Source organism: Leptidea sinapis, chromosome 35 (genome assembly GCF_905404315.1).
Source record: "Leptidea sinapis chromosome 35, ilLepSina1.1, whole genome shotgun sequence".
NCBI classification, from domain to species: domain Eukaryota; kingdom Metazoa; phylum Arthropoda; class Insecta; order Lepidoptera; family Pieridae; genus Leptidea; species Leptidea sinapis.
Window position 1 is genome coordinate 9,893,000 of NC_066299.1, and position 14,821 is coordinate 9,907,820.

The window sequence follows — 14,821 nt, forward strand, 5'->3', positions numbered from 1 at the left end:
ATTAGGTGATTATTTCTTTATTGTGTGCCGAAGAAGAACCTATTAACGAATGAGAAAAAAAAGTTTCAAAGTCAAAAAAGCTTTTTTCAATTAGGCTTAAACTCAGCGCTTTTGAATCATCACTATAAATATTTCTTTTAAGCTACTGAATCTACCATAATGTTTTGGAAAAAGTAGGGCTCTTGAAAAGAACATACAAGGAACACAACGGCCACTCTTTTCAATCAAAAGAGTATTTTACAATGGCTGGAATATACAAAATAAATTAGTTTGCAAGGGTATGCATCCAAAATAAATGAATATAATAAAATTATTAATATATTAAATTAAACTTATAAAATTAATAATCAAATTATTTTTATTTAGTTATTAAAATTAATTAAATAACGTGACAAAATTCTATAAATTTAACAATTAACAATATGCATACTGAAGCGACGCGCCGCCTGCTGTGGCGCACTGAGCGTCGCTGCACTGCGCGTCACTTCACGGTACCTATCGCACTACAACTGCAGTCAGCGGCAGCTCGCGACATTTTTGTAGCACTTCGCGTGCGAGCTACATTACAAGATGAGCGATAGTGACGAGAATTTGGTCATTATTTCTTTATTGTGTGCAGAAGAGGAAATTATTAAAGAAAGACAAAAAAAATTCAAAGTAAAATACACTTTAATCAATTAAGCTTCAACTAAGCACCTATGAATCGTCACTTTAAATTATTGTTCTTTTACATTACTGAATCTAACATAATGTTCGGAAAAAGTAGAGCTCTTGAAAAGACAAGAAATACAACGGCCAATTTTTTCAATCAATAGCGTATTTTACAATGGCTGTAATAAACAGCCATTAATTAGTTTGTAAGGGTATGCATCGAATATATATGAATATAATAAAATTTTAAATTAAACTAATAAAATAAATAATTAAATTCTTTTTATTTAGTTATTAAAATTAATTAAATTATTAGACAAAATTCTATAGACTTAACAATTAACTATACGCATACTGAAGCGACGCGCCGCTTGCTATGTCGCACTGAGCGTCGCGGCGCTGCGCGTCAAAATATTCTCTCGGCAACACAGCCGCGAGGCGCAGCGACGTGCAGTGCAGCCACGCTCTAGTGCGACATGTTCCATACAAAATGGTTGAAATAATATTATGACGCTTAGTGCCGCGCAGTGCAGCGCCGCGCTAATGCGTTCCGGCCTTTATTGGCAGAATATAATGCCTGTCATCTACGTCGTTGCGTTACATACTTACATATTCGCCTAAAAATGTTTCTCAATATTTTACCATTATTTTAGTAACGTCAATTAAGTCAATATTATAAATAAAAGCATAGTAAAAATTCTACAAGCTCTTGTATAGTTACTGAAATATGAAACTAGTCAACCGTCCAGTTGAACCCGCGACCTCTAGCGTTCCGTGCGAGCGCTCTTTCCAACTGAGCCAACCGTTCGAGTGTCGTATCGTTGATAAAATCTAGTATGCTCTGTTTAACTCTCTGATTCTGGCTTCAACGCGAGAGGCCGCGGGTTTCGTTCATAAAATTTTGTTTTCATTTTATATTTGTGTAATTAATCCCAGAAGTGTGGGTAATCACTTTAAAACATAACAAATTGTTTTGAATAGAAAGATAGGAAAATTAAATATAATAACCTGCTTTGCGCTGCTATACTAGCAAAGTTTTGCCAATCAACAATACAACCTATGATTTATTTTTCTGTTGCTTTTGTACATGTATTATTTTATTTAAAACGAAACCTCATTACTTTAAATTAAAAGTCACTAACTTTAACATTGAATGCATTGATTTAAAAAATAGGCAATGAATTTTTTGCCACTTACTCTCATTAAAACTTGACTTTTGACGGAGCACATTTTAGTACAGACGGCATAATAAGGGAAACGTCTTTTCTTTTCCTTAAAAAATTCTTAAGTATGATTTTCTCTACAACATTTTGAAATTGGAGAATTTCCGTTATCACCATTATAAATCATAATTTATTTAAGACAAACATTGATTGCATTCCTTGTTTAGACTAAAAATTGTTGTTCTTAATACATAACAAAATTGCAGATTAGCTAAACTAGTGGCATTAAAGATGCGAAATCCTATAGTGGCCCATGACGCTATTTTTAATCTGACACATTACAAAAAGGCCCACGACGAAGCTATCAATGTATTACACAGTCATACAAAGGAAGTAATCAATATGAGACGGAAGGAGTTAGAGCAGCAAAATATAACCAGCCTTGCCGGTAGTTCAGAAACGGGTAAAGTTATTTCTCTATTTTTAGTAATAAATGACCAAGTGAATAGAGTTACTTTAAAAATTTTAGAAAATAGGACCTTTGAAGAAAATCCTTTTGTATCAAATCCCCGATTGCGTCACTAATATCTAGGTATACAAACATCACCAATGAAAACTTACATCAGCCTAGCGAAACTCTAAGAAAAAAAGCAATTCACTCGATTTTATGAAACGTGCAGTCATTGATAGTTTGACAGATGACAGGAGGCTATAATCTTGTAAAAAACGGAGATAGCCGAAATCCACTACGTTGTAAGCAATTGTTCGCTTTCAAACTTAGTCGGATTACTTATCACCATTATACATTAGTTAAAAATGAACGTACGAACGCACATACAGCGAAATCGTAGTAATCGTGGTATGAATCCCTAAAAAAGTTATTTCAGAATATTATGGGCCGCGACCTCAGCTATGCAAGAAATACCTTGGAATTGAATATAAATGACCCGAAATTTCACTAAAATACAGCTAGATTTTGTGTTATTTTTTTTAATGTTGAAATATATCAAGGCGGCATATGCAATGATTTAAATTTTGGAGTTAATTTGTATTCAGTTGCCACTGTCAATAAGTCAATGATTGAATTTGAACACGACAAATAGGACAAATATCAAACAAATCTTAGAATTCTTCTTAGAAGTGTTAATATTCTATGAAACAAATAAAAATCATCAGTTTTGTTCGGAATCTCATGCTAAATCTAGTAAAAGTACAAAGATGTGGCCCATTTTGGAACAACTTCTTTAAAAACTAACTGATTATGTGTCTCTTCCAGGAATCAAAAATAAACATGCATTTCTTGATCTGTTACTTCTGTCTGAGATTAATGGCACAAGGATTGAAGATGAGCATATCCGTGAAGAAGTTGATACATTTATGTTTGCGGTAAGACATATTGTATTATACAGCTAATAATTAAAAAAGAAAAAATGTAAAGTATTGACTGTCATAGCCTCTGAAACTGAATGAGGTGAAATTGAAAAATATTTCACCAATAGTAATCGAACCTTTCAGGATATTAGTAACTCTAGCGGTCTACAAATCGCAGATCCGGCCACATATGGAGTATGGCTATCATATCTGCTCTGACAAACCCCAGTATCAGCTCGAACCATTTGACCGCGTGCAACGCAGAGCTGCTGACTTGTCGGGGACCTAGTGCTTTGTGAACGGCTAGATCATTATATTAGTCTTCATTTTGTATATTCTACCCGCTACCCCAATTATCACGGGATGTGTACCGAAGAGCTGTTGCACCTGATTCCTGCCGCCGAATTCCACCTTCGCTCGTCACGCCACAAATTAGGATATCACACCTCCTCTTCCATGAAAAAAAACTCCTGTTACTCCCTATACTAAGTTTTGTTTATTATAAATTTTAATTCTGCATAATATGTAAGCAGATCATAATGAAAATGCATTGTGCAAGGAAAGAAAACATACTTTGCAAACACATCAAAAAAGTCTAAGCAACATGCATGGTATTACAAATTTACCATTTTTATTATTAATTTCTAAGTCTTTATTCACTCAAAGTGCATAGGTATGTAAAACTTTTTGTTATTGATGACATTTTATTATTTATTTTATTTTATTTGGGAAACTTACAGCCATTTTTACAAATTTTGCACAACAAATAGATTAATAAATGCTAATTACAAGCTTCCACATTTGTTTTTAAATTGCTCAGATTAATATTATAACACAAACAATACTGTAACACAAAATAGGTTGTAACTTATGAGATTAAGTGCTTCTTTTTTTATGTTAGACTTACATCGACACTGTATTTGGTAAGCACATTCTTAGCTACACGAGGACTACAAGTAAAGAGGTCAAAACGGTCATCATGGTTAAGCTTGTTGAACTGCCGCATGCAACGAGGAAAAAAGCAATTTTTCCGGTAGTTAGTGTGGCTGGAATCGATGCTAAACAAAGCCGGTTTCCTAAGACTACGAGTAGGAACATTAAGATTAATTTTGCTAAGAAGCTCCGGACTATCAATGTTATTTTGGGCTAATTCAGTAAAAACGCGATGTCAGACATGTTTCGCCTCTGATATAATGGAAGTATATGGAACATCAAGCTTCGCTGTGGATATTCTGACATTGGTATATTAAATTTATATGACAGGTAACGCGTGAATTTCCTTTTGATTCTCTCGATGTTGCCTGAGTATATTTTATAACAGGGATTCCAAATTTGAGACCCATACTCTAGATGACTACGTACGTAGGCGCAATAGATAATTTTTATAGTTTTCATTCTTTTAAAATTCTGTGAAGCACGAATAATAAATCCAAGTGCCTGATAGGCTCTATTTACTACAGCATTAACATGGTCATCGAACATTAATTTATTGTCATGAATTACACCTAGATCTTTAATATTTTTTGTAACAGCCAAATTTTGATTTTTAATCTTATAGTTATATTCAAAAACGTTTCGTTTACGTGAAAAGTTTATAAAAAAGCATTTAGAGACATTCAAATCTAACTTGTTGAGTGTGAAATAGTTATCCAGCCTGTTCAAGTCATCATGGAGAAGTAAAGCATCATGAAGATTGTTAACAGTCTTGAAGATTTTCATGTCGTCAGCAAATAATAAAAACTCTGAATTTGAAAAGCATGAGCTGATATCGTTAGTAAATATAACAAATAGCAGGGGTCCCAACAATGATCCCTGAGGAACGCCTGACGGAATATTAACCCACGCCGAGGTATAACCATTCAGAACAACCGCTTGAGACCTATTTAGAACGTAGGAAGAAAACCATCTATACAAATCACCATGGATGCCTAGAGAATATAATTTTGACAGTAGTATACTATGTTCAATACGGTCAAAAGCCTTGCTGTAGTCAGTATACACAGTGTCAACCTGAGAACCTTTATTCATATGAAATGTTGAGTAATCATTAAAAGTAATTGAATTTGTCACAGTTGACCTTCCTCTCAAGAAACCGTGCTGTTGAGGGATAAAAGTTGATTTAATGTTATTGTATAGCTGGTTGTACACAATACGCTCTAAGATTTTTGCTAACAAACATAACTTACTAATAGGCCTGTAGCTGTTATCTTTTTGATTTTTAGAACCTTTCTTGTGAATTCGTGATATTAATGCTGATTTCCATATAGCTGGCATAATTCCCTCAGTAACGGAACGACGAAAGAGTATTGTCACTGGTTTATACAGTTCGTTGGCGCAATTAACTAGAAGTAGTGCTGGTATGGTGTCGGGACCAGCTGACTTACTAAGATCTAGATGATTCAAGAATCGTCGAACCTCCTCTGCAGACACTTCAATAGAGGAAATACTGCAAGACGTGTTTTGTAAATTTGGAAAAGACGAAACATTGTCAGGTTGAGTGTCAGGAGCCAAAAAAGTCGATCGAAAGTATGAAGAGAATAGATCGCAGATTCCTGGACCAGTGTCACTGTTAGTACCAGAATAAGTCATTGTTGCAGGATATACACTACTAACCCTTTTACTCTTCATATAAGACCAAAACTTCGAAGGGTTGGCAGCATTGTTATTTTCTATTTTGATTATGTATTCTTTATAACAATTATCTTCGGTTGCTTTAACTCTATTTCTAAGTAGCCTAAAGTTGTGTTCGTATGATCTATTATGCTCTTGGTCTGTTAAAAATAGTCTCTTACTCAATCCAGTTAAGACTAAATACATGATTTTTGGTAGCAAGTACCAACTGTTAAAATTATCGCCCTCCGTTTGTGTAACACTTAAGAATGACCCTATAGAACGTGTGTATGAAGCACGTAACCTAGGACTGCACATGGATTGTGATCTTCGCTTTGAAAAGCACATATCTAATTCAATCAGGAGCTGTTTTTATAAATTAAAAATTTTGTACAAAATGCGACCATACCTTAAAGAAAGCTTGCGTGTTCAATTGGTTGAGTCACTTGTGTTATCAAAACTAAACTATATGGATTCAGTGTTCGGTCCACGTTTACTCGCAAAAACACAAAAATTAATACAAAGAGTTCAGAATGCGTGCGCCCATTTCTGTTTTAATATCCCTTTGAGAGCCCATGTAACACCTTACTTAAATAGACACTCAATCCTTAAAATGAGACACAGGCGCAAATTCCATCTCGCTTGTCTTCTCTTTGATGTCATTAAGTATAAAGCTCCTTCATATTTGTATGATAAGTTGTCATGGGCATCAAGTCGTCGTTGTCTAGGCACACGGCAATGCGCAACGCAGCTTTTGACGCAGAGTCATGCCACAGCTACTTATTCAGAGGAAGTTTCCGATTTGCGTCAGCCAAAATATGGAATAATATCCCCCCTAAGAAAAGTACAGGAAACTCTTTTACTTGACACTAGTGCTATTTAAAAATAAATTGACCTGTTATTGTCATTTCTTTTTAGAGAGATTCTTATTAATATCAGCAGAATTAGCACCCAATTAATCACGCAATTATACTCACTTGTTATTATTATTATTATTTGCTTTTAGTGTTCTTATTTATATTACTAATTATTGAATTAGGTCATGAAATTTTATGTAATTTTTGTTTTGTGTTAGTACTTTTTTTATTGTAATATTATTATTATTATAGTTGTAGTAGTTTAGTTGTAGTAATTGTAACCCTTCATATAATATGTATAACCTTTAAGTAGTTTGATAATCCGCTAGACCACCTGGGGTTCTCCGGAAGACCAGCGCTGATCATATTACCTGTGGGTATGATGAGTATTATGCTGAGGTGAACTCCAATTCTGCATGTTGATGTAAATTAATAATTAAGTTTACTTGTATACTAGGTTTAAGTTGCAGAATAAATGATTTCTTTCTTCTTTCTATTACCATAAATTTTGAATTTCTTGAGGTACTTAAATTTCTCTTTTATCATTTTTATTAATGGAGTATTATACCATGGCGGATACTGTCTATCTTTGTAGTACGCATCGGAATAAATTGTTCCCTAAGTTTATAAAGGATTGAATAAAAGTAATTAACCGCATCGTCAACACTGCCTAAAGCAAGGCTATTATCCCAGACAATTTGCGATAAATGTAAACGTATTTTGTCGTAGTCACCTTGTATGTAAGAATAAGCAGTGCGTTTTGGTATGTCAAGTGCACATAGTTCGATAAATAAGGGTTGAATAATTAGGCTCGGGTGCAGTGCATCCTCAGGGGTAAGGGGGTCGGAGCAAGGCGCAACCGAAACGAAGTCTTTACAGAAAACTAAATCCAAAATGCCACCTATATAAATATTAATAAATTCTTGTTTTCGGGGATTCGTAGGAATAGAAGGTATATAGCCAACATCAGACTGAAGTCATAAAATGTCACTCATGTTGAAGTCTCCAACAACAAGAAATTTCTGTGACAGATTACAATCAACTATGTCACTAAGATTCCGACAAAAGCTATCTAATTGTTGAAAGAAATTCAAACCTCCTTTTTTATCGCATAAATATAAGACACATATATTCAATGTAATTACCGTCCTCCGAGAGTTACGCAGTTTGACAGAAACCCACAAATCCTCTACGCTCGATAACCAATCCACATTACACAAAGATGAATATCGACGGTGAACTGCTATAGCCACACCGTCACCCTTTTTCTGACCTGTAAGAACATAATTTCTGTCACGCCTGTAAACTAAGTACCTCTCACCGAATAACTCGTTATCAAAAAGCAACCAAGTCTCAGTTAACAGAATAATGCCATAATTATTTATTGCGACATTACGGTAAAAAGATAATGTTTTAGTCCGAAGCCCACGACAATTTTGATAATAAATTGATAGGTTAGCCATTTGAAACCGGTATAATACTTCTTAATTGTTTATAAAAATGAAAATAAAAAATTGAAATCATTGTTTTGCATCGAATTCCAGCACAGATAAGTGAATAACTAGCTTATTTTGTTAAATAATAAAGCATATGATATGAGTATATAAGGTTCAAACAAGCTTGGCTGTACCGCATTAAAATATGTAGGTACACCTCAGTAAAATAGAATAACACAAAACACACAATACGTCGCTCATTAGCAGCTAATGACATACCTCGAAGCGGGAAATACTTAGTGATAAAGTTATTAATGCTATGAATTAAATTATAAACAACACTTATAAATATAATAAAACAAACTGAGTTATTATAACAAATAGACCTCACTGCATTTTTAACAAGTCTTTCTCGCTCTTGATAGTTATTATTTTGGATTCCGGGTTTTTTCTTGCGAATATTTTGCAGTTTTTTACCCAGACGAAATCAAAGTTCTTTTCTTCCTTCAATTGTTTAGTTTTCTTAAGAAGGATCTTATTTTCCACAGTTAAATGGTCATTAATAAATATTGGCGAGGTACCTGGCAAGTCAATGTCCGCAGCAATCAACTTCTTGAATGAACGTGCAGAGGCAACAAAATCCTCTTTCACATATCTATTTAAAAATGAAACTATAATCGGCTTGGCCCTGTCGGCTAGGCCATCTCTCGAAGGCACTCTCGCCAAAAAAAATTATATTTTGTTTTGTGATGGGATATTGAATATTATTTCCAATTTTGTTTATAATTTCAAACAGGTTATCACGGTCCTTCATGGGAACACCTTTGATCTCCACATTATTGAGCCGCATCCACTGATTTTTGTCATTCAGGCCACTTTCCATAGTAAGAATACGGTCACTTAGCTTCAGAACCTCAGCTTGGGCTTATTCTATAACATGGATCCTTTCTTCTAGACCTTGAAATTTTAATGTGAATTGACCCATTGAGGTTTTCAACTCGCTGACGTCACTTTTAATGCTGTCGATACCCGAAACAATGTTTGACACCGAATCCACTGTGCGTTTGATATTTCTGACCTCTTGCATGACTTGATCCAATGTCACTGGCTTGGGTAATAAGCCGCTTTCTCATGAAATTATACGAGGTGAAACAGCTGATCCTCCAGATTTGCAGGAAGGACATCTCCAGGCTGCCTTCCTTTTTATGCCAAGTTTACGGTACCCGGCCTCGGTAATACCTGAGCATTGGTAGTCAAAATTCCTAGAACATGAACTGCATTGAACACAGTCTCTTGCTTCCTGACCAAAACTTCCACAGTTAACCATAATTGTGTAAATTATTTAAAGCAAACCAAAAAACAACGCGAGAGGTTTAAGAAATACTAGTCGTGGCTAGACGCGTGCGCCACCAGTGCGATCGTGCCGAGTACTGACATACTGGCTGGTTGTAAAAAAAAATTGACTATGTTTTGTTTTTTTTTTTCATAAAATTAAATCAAAGGATTTTTTTTAATTTAAGTGCGTTTTTATTGCTACGTTTAGTCTTGATTTTATAATTTTACCAACCATTTAAATAAAGTCAGCGACAAAATTGAATTGTTAGATATTCTTTACGTCACGTAGCGACTTCATTTGACGGCAAACGATATGCAAAGAGCTGTAGGGATGTTGCAAGCGGGAAGTAATCAATCTCAGGTATCTCGGCATTTTGGCATTCATAGAAGTGTTATTTGTCGTCTTTGGCAGCGCTATAATAATACAAGGGAACCCGCCGAACAGCATTCAGGCCGTAAAAGGAGTACAACCACTCGGCAAGACCGGTACTGACTGCAAGACGCCAGCCGATGTTAACCGCTTGAGAGATAAGTTTGAGGATACAAAATTCAAGTGGTGTTGATGTAAGTCCCCAAAATGTGCGAAATCGACTGCATTAGTACGGCCTACGAGCTCGACGCCCAATTAGGTACCCACCGATACGTCACGGGAATCACGCTCGTCGAAATGAATGGTGTAAAGAACGCAGAACATGGACCCAGGAGCAATGGGGTAAAATTATGTTTTCCCATGAGTCGCGATTCGGGTTTAGGTCTGGTACAAAAAGGGTCCGAGTGTACCGTCGGCCCGGAAATACTGCTCAGGTGCATTCAGGAAGTTCACCCATTACAGCGATCAACAGTAATTATGGTATGGGCGGGTATTATACCGGAACAGCCGAACTGAGCTCGTTTTTGTAAATGGAAACATGAACGCTGAAAATTACGTTGAGGATATTCTCAGACCTTATGTCCATTCATTTCCACAAACCTTTGGCTCCGATTTTACTTTAATGCATGACAATGCGCGTTCACATACAGCTCGGCGAACCAGCCAATACTTGGCAACGGAGAACGTCCGGGTATTGCCCTGGCCTGCACAATCGCCAGACCTCATCCCCATCGAGCACGCATGGGACATGCTCCAGAGACGTGTTTTGGAGGAGTTGGACGGAGTGACAACAGCCCAACAGCTGAAAGATTTGATACAATTCCATTGGGAGCGAATACCGCAAGATGACATAAACAGTCTCATTAATTCAATGACTAATCGTTGCCGACAAGTTCTGAATAGCAGAGGAGCCCATACTTTGTATTAAATTATCCTATTCTTTCACAATAAATTCAGTCTCTTTAGAAATTTCATTTTGTTAAAAAGATGTTTAGTTGCTTATGTACCTTAGTTTCTGCACTATATTCTAAATTGTTAATTTCTGTTATTAAAAGAACTTATAAAGACAACAGCTGTTGTTTTTACATCATAGGCCCCTAAAAATATTATTTTAAAAATAAAATACAACGCTATAACGTGAAAAACCAACCTAAATTTTAAATTAGTACATGTTGCTTAGACTTTTTTGATGTGTGTATATATGGGGTCATTAAAATACACATTTATATCAAAATACACATTGCTTGGGCACGGGGAAGAGCGCTGGTGTGGGACGCGACTTGGGTCGACATTCTGGTTCCTTATCATGTCCAAGTTACGTCAGCTGGTGCTGGGGCTACTACTTCGACTGCCGAAGACAGCAAACCTCACAAATATGTCGGTGTCTGCAAGTCTTACATCTTTGTGCCGTTTGGTGTTGAGACACTTAACCCATGCGGCCCAGAGGTGTGGAGAATGTATAAAGTATTATCTTCTCGCTTCAATAGGGCTACTGGCAACCCAAGCACTGGCAGCTATTTCGGTCAACGGATCAGCCTAGATATCCAACGTGGAAATGCTGCCAGTATTCTTGGTACGCTTCCCCGTAATGATAGTTTTAATTTAATGTAATCGAATGTAAATGTAAATATAGGTATAAGATTTGTTTTGTTTGGATAAATTTATTTCTTGTCTGTAAAATACACATTATCACTTATGTTCCGTTGGTTTTAGGGTCACGATACTACCACAGCTGGCGTAGTATACGCTTTGTTCTGTTTATCAAAAGAACAATCAATCCAAGAAAAAATATTTGAAGAACAGATAGCAATATTAACTGACCTTAGTAAGGATCCATCTTATAAGTAAATATTTTATTACTTACCTACTTCTGTTAGCTTTGCATTATGTAATATAACATGTTCTAATAATTGATTATAACATGTTCTAGCGATTTACAACAGATGAAATATTTAGAGATGGTTATAAAAGAATCCTTACGATTGTTTCCGCCAGTGCCCGTAATAGGAAGATTAACAACAAAAGATGCTGGTATGTAATATGTAATTTATATAATTAATACAAAACCATTTTTTTTCCGAGTTGTACGTAAGGAATTAGGACTTCTGATATGTACCGGTGTGAATTCAAAGTGCAGTTTTGTATGAAGACTAACTTCTGACGGCCCAATACATTAATCGCATACCAAAACATAACTGAGCCTCCACTATAATAGTACTTAACTTACTTACTTCTTCAAAGCAACCTTCTGCGAAACGCCGTCTTGCCCTCGCAGTACTTGCCTACGGTCCTCACCCTAATATAGTGATATTCTGGCTTCATACGAAAATAATTCTCTACCCCACTCCTCTTGAGTCCTCGTTGCACAATTTCGTAATTTAGGACCACCGGCTGGACGGCGACTTCATATATTGGCAGCGAGAAGCCAGCCTGACAGTCCATAAGGTGTTTTGCACACCTCTAAAATACAATAGAGGGAGTGAGCTCTAGAGTATTTTTGTGTTCGACGTAAGATTTGCGATTTCTCAATGCTTGATTCACCAGGAAGCGGTCATCTCGAGCTTCTGTGCGTGGTTTTCTTCCAGACCCAGGCCTTCTACTGAAGGAACCAGTCTCTTGAAGTCGTTGCCAAGTCTTCTGGATAGGCGAAGGATTCACATTTAGCCTCTGGGACACATAACATTGCCTTCACCGTTTTAGAGACCGCTAAATAATGGTATCGAGACTTAAAAATATCAAGGAAATAAGACAATCTGACAATAATTATCTAAAAATGATTTAGAGTTAATACGAAGTTTTGTTAAAGACCAACTATGTCTTAAGTTTTAATTTGGAATAATCATTTTTATGCACCACAAGTGTTCATAAATGTGCGAGTAATAGTCTCAAATGATTAAAATCTCTTTGGTATTGAATTTTCTAAACGGACGGTTAGCATTAAGACCACCCGTTATTTTGCATAGAATGTATAATACTGACTTCTAATCCTAATATATATCCTGCTACTACATCGGCAATCTAGGTATATATACGTATATTGTTGCCGAATGATGGTTACATAGGTGGCACGGATCAGACATTACCAGGCATCTACAAATGTGGCGCCTGTTTCTGTCGCCAAGCATGAGCTTGTTCACCAACTTTTAATTTTTTATTTGTTTGAATTATGTCGTAGCTAATGAAATTACTGTGCTACTGAGATTTACGATCTTTTCTCTGAAAGGTGACGAGTTCGAGCGCGACGTCGCTAGCAGCTCAGGATTCTTGGATACCAGTAATTTATAGGAATTTCAGGTTTGAATGATAGCATTGTATGTGGGGCGTATAATGTGTATATTTTAGCCGTGTCACTATTTCTAATGTATCATGAAAAATCAGTTTCTGAATTCAGAGAACCACAGTCGGAAAAGTTGAGCTCATATTAGAAGATGCGACAAGAAACATATTGCCATATTCGCGTATATGTAAGCAATGAATTTTGTATTAATCAAGGTGTTATTTCAGATCTAGGTGGATTGAAAATTAGGAAAGGAACAGCACTGATGGTAGATATTATTCATATGCAAAGAAGCCCAGATTTATACGACGATCCCTTGTCATTCAGACCTGAGAGATTTGATTCATCAGCTTCTAAAACTTCAAACAATGCTTTTTCGTGGCTAGCGTTCAGTGCTGGGCAAAGAAATTGCATTGGTAAGAAGACTCATTCGATGTAACCTTACAACTTAAATTTAAACATTCGTACCTTACAGTATTTCCATCGAAATAAGTACTTACACATTTAATAATTTTTATTAAAAATTCTTTAAAATACTTAGTAGACACCGTTTTTCTTACAACAGCTGCGAAAAGAAGTGAATTATTATAATATCATATTTGCCATTGGAAGCATTTTAATCGATCTAAATCTATCGAAAAATCATATTCAGTGTTCAAAATGTCCTCTTAATTGGATGTAGTTCCTGAAAAACGTTCCAAGCCACAAACATCACATTTTAAGGAACTCGTCTTTAAAGTACCTATATTAAAATATATTTGTGTATTCCATACATGTGGGTTGGGCTACTAAGACATGATGTCATTTAAAGAGTGACAGTAGGGTTGCCATTTTTTGTCAGTCCGATAATATGAATCACGTGACCAGTTTTTTGTTTTTAACTCAATTTCGACATGATTGTGGTTTAGTACGTTTTTCTGGAATTACGTACAATTATGTTCACTTGTGTTTCCATATTACATTCTCAAGTAGTCGTCACTTACTTACTAAAGCCTTACTTTTTAACCTGAGCCGTCATAAGTTCCTTAACTGCAAAGAGCTGTTCATACATACTTTCTATTTCTCGACCAACAATACAACTACATTCAGTACTAATTTGGTAGTAGTTAATTAATAATTATAGAAATATATTATGTTACTTGTAGCACTTATCCTAATAACCATATTGAATTTGCAGGTCAAAGATTTGCCATGATGGAATTAAAAGTGATTTTGTCAGGGATCGTGAAAAAATTTAAAGTGCTGCCCGTTGATATGGAGCCTCAACTTTGCGCTGAACTTATACTAAGATCTGAAAATGGTGTGAAGATTAAGCTATTGCCAAGAAATTAATTACAAAGAAATCTATATGTTACTCTGTTTAAATAATATGGGTATATTATTAGGGTACAATTAAAACAATTTAAACTTATTTAACAATTTGTTTCCTTAGTTTTCTTCACCTGATATTGTGGAAAACTGATTGTTACGAACTCTCTTGTTCCTTGCAGAAGCTATTAAGGACTTCTGTGACCTTTTTTATGACTAATATGAGACGAGCATGACGTTCAGCTATTGGTAATTGATACGCTACCTATACAACCTACGAGCTACCCATAACAATGCAGTGCCGCTCAGGATTCTTGAAAATCCCCTAAAAGTCTGAGCTGAACTACAATCGCGCTCGTCAGCTTGAGACATAAGAAGGTAATGTCTAATTTGCCCAGTAATTTAACTGGCTACGGTGCCATTCAAACGGAAACAATAATGCT

The 14,821-nt window shown here is 35.7% G+C and overlaps 1 protein-coding gene across 2 annotated transcripts in view; it reads left to right on the forward strand.

Moving 5' to 3' along the window:
- Positions 1 to 14,493, forward strand: part of LOC126975211 (cytochrome P450 4C1-like) — a 41,166-nt gene extending 26,673 nt beyond the window's left edge. Inside the window, exons 6-11 of one of the 2 annotated variants that reach the window (XM_050822998.1) lie at positions 2,081 to 2,277; positions 3,091 to 3,200; positions 11,507 to 11,637; positions 11,724 to 11,824; positions 13,298 to 13,486; positions 14,248 to 14,493. In XM_050822998.1, the coding sequence (XP_050678955.1) occupies positions 2,081 to 2,277; positions 3,091 to 3,200; positions 11,507 to 11,637; positions 11,724 to 11,824; positions 13,298 to 13,486; positions 14,248 to 14,402 (883 nt within the window). In that variant the 3' untranslated portion in view covers positions 14,403 to 14,493. Of the gene's footprint in view, positions 1 to 2,080; positions 2,278 to 3,090; positions 3,201 to 11,506; positions 11,638 to 11,723; positions 11,825 to 13,297; positions 13,487 to 14,247 lie in introns of those variants that run through there. The other variant, XM_050822999.1, reaches the window with a different exon arrangement.
- The last annotated feature ends 328 nt before the right edge of the window (positions 14,494 to 14,821 follow it).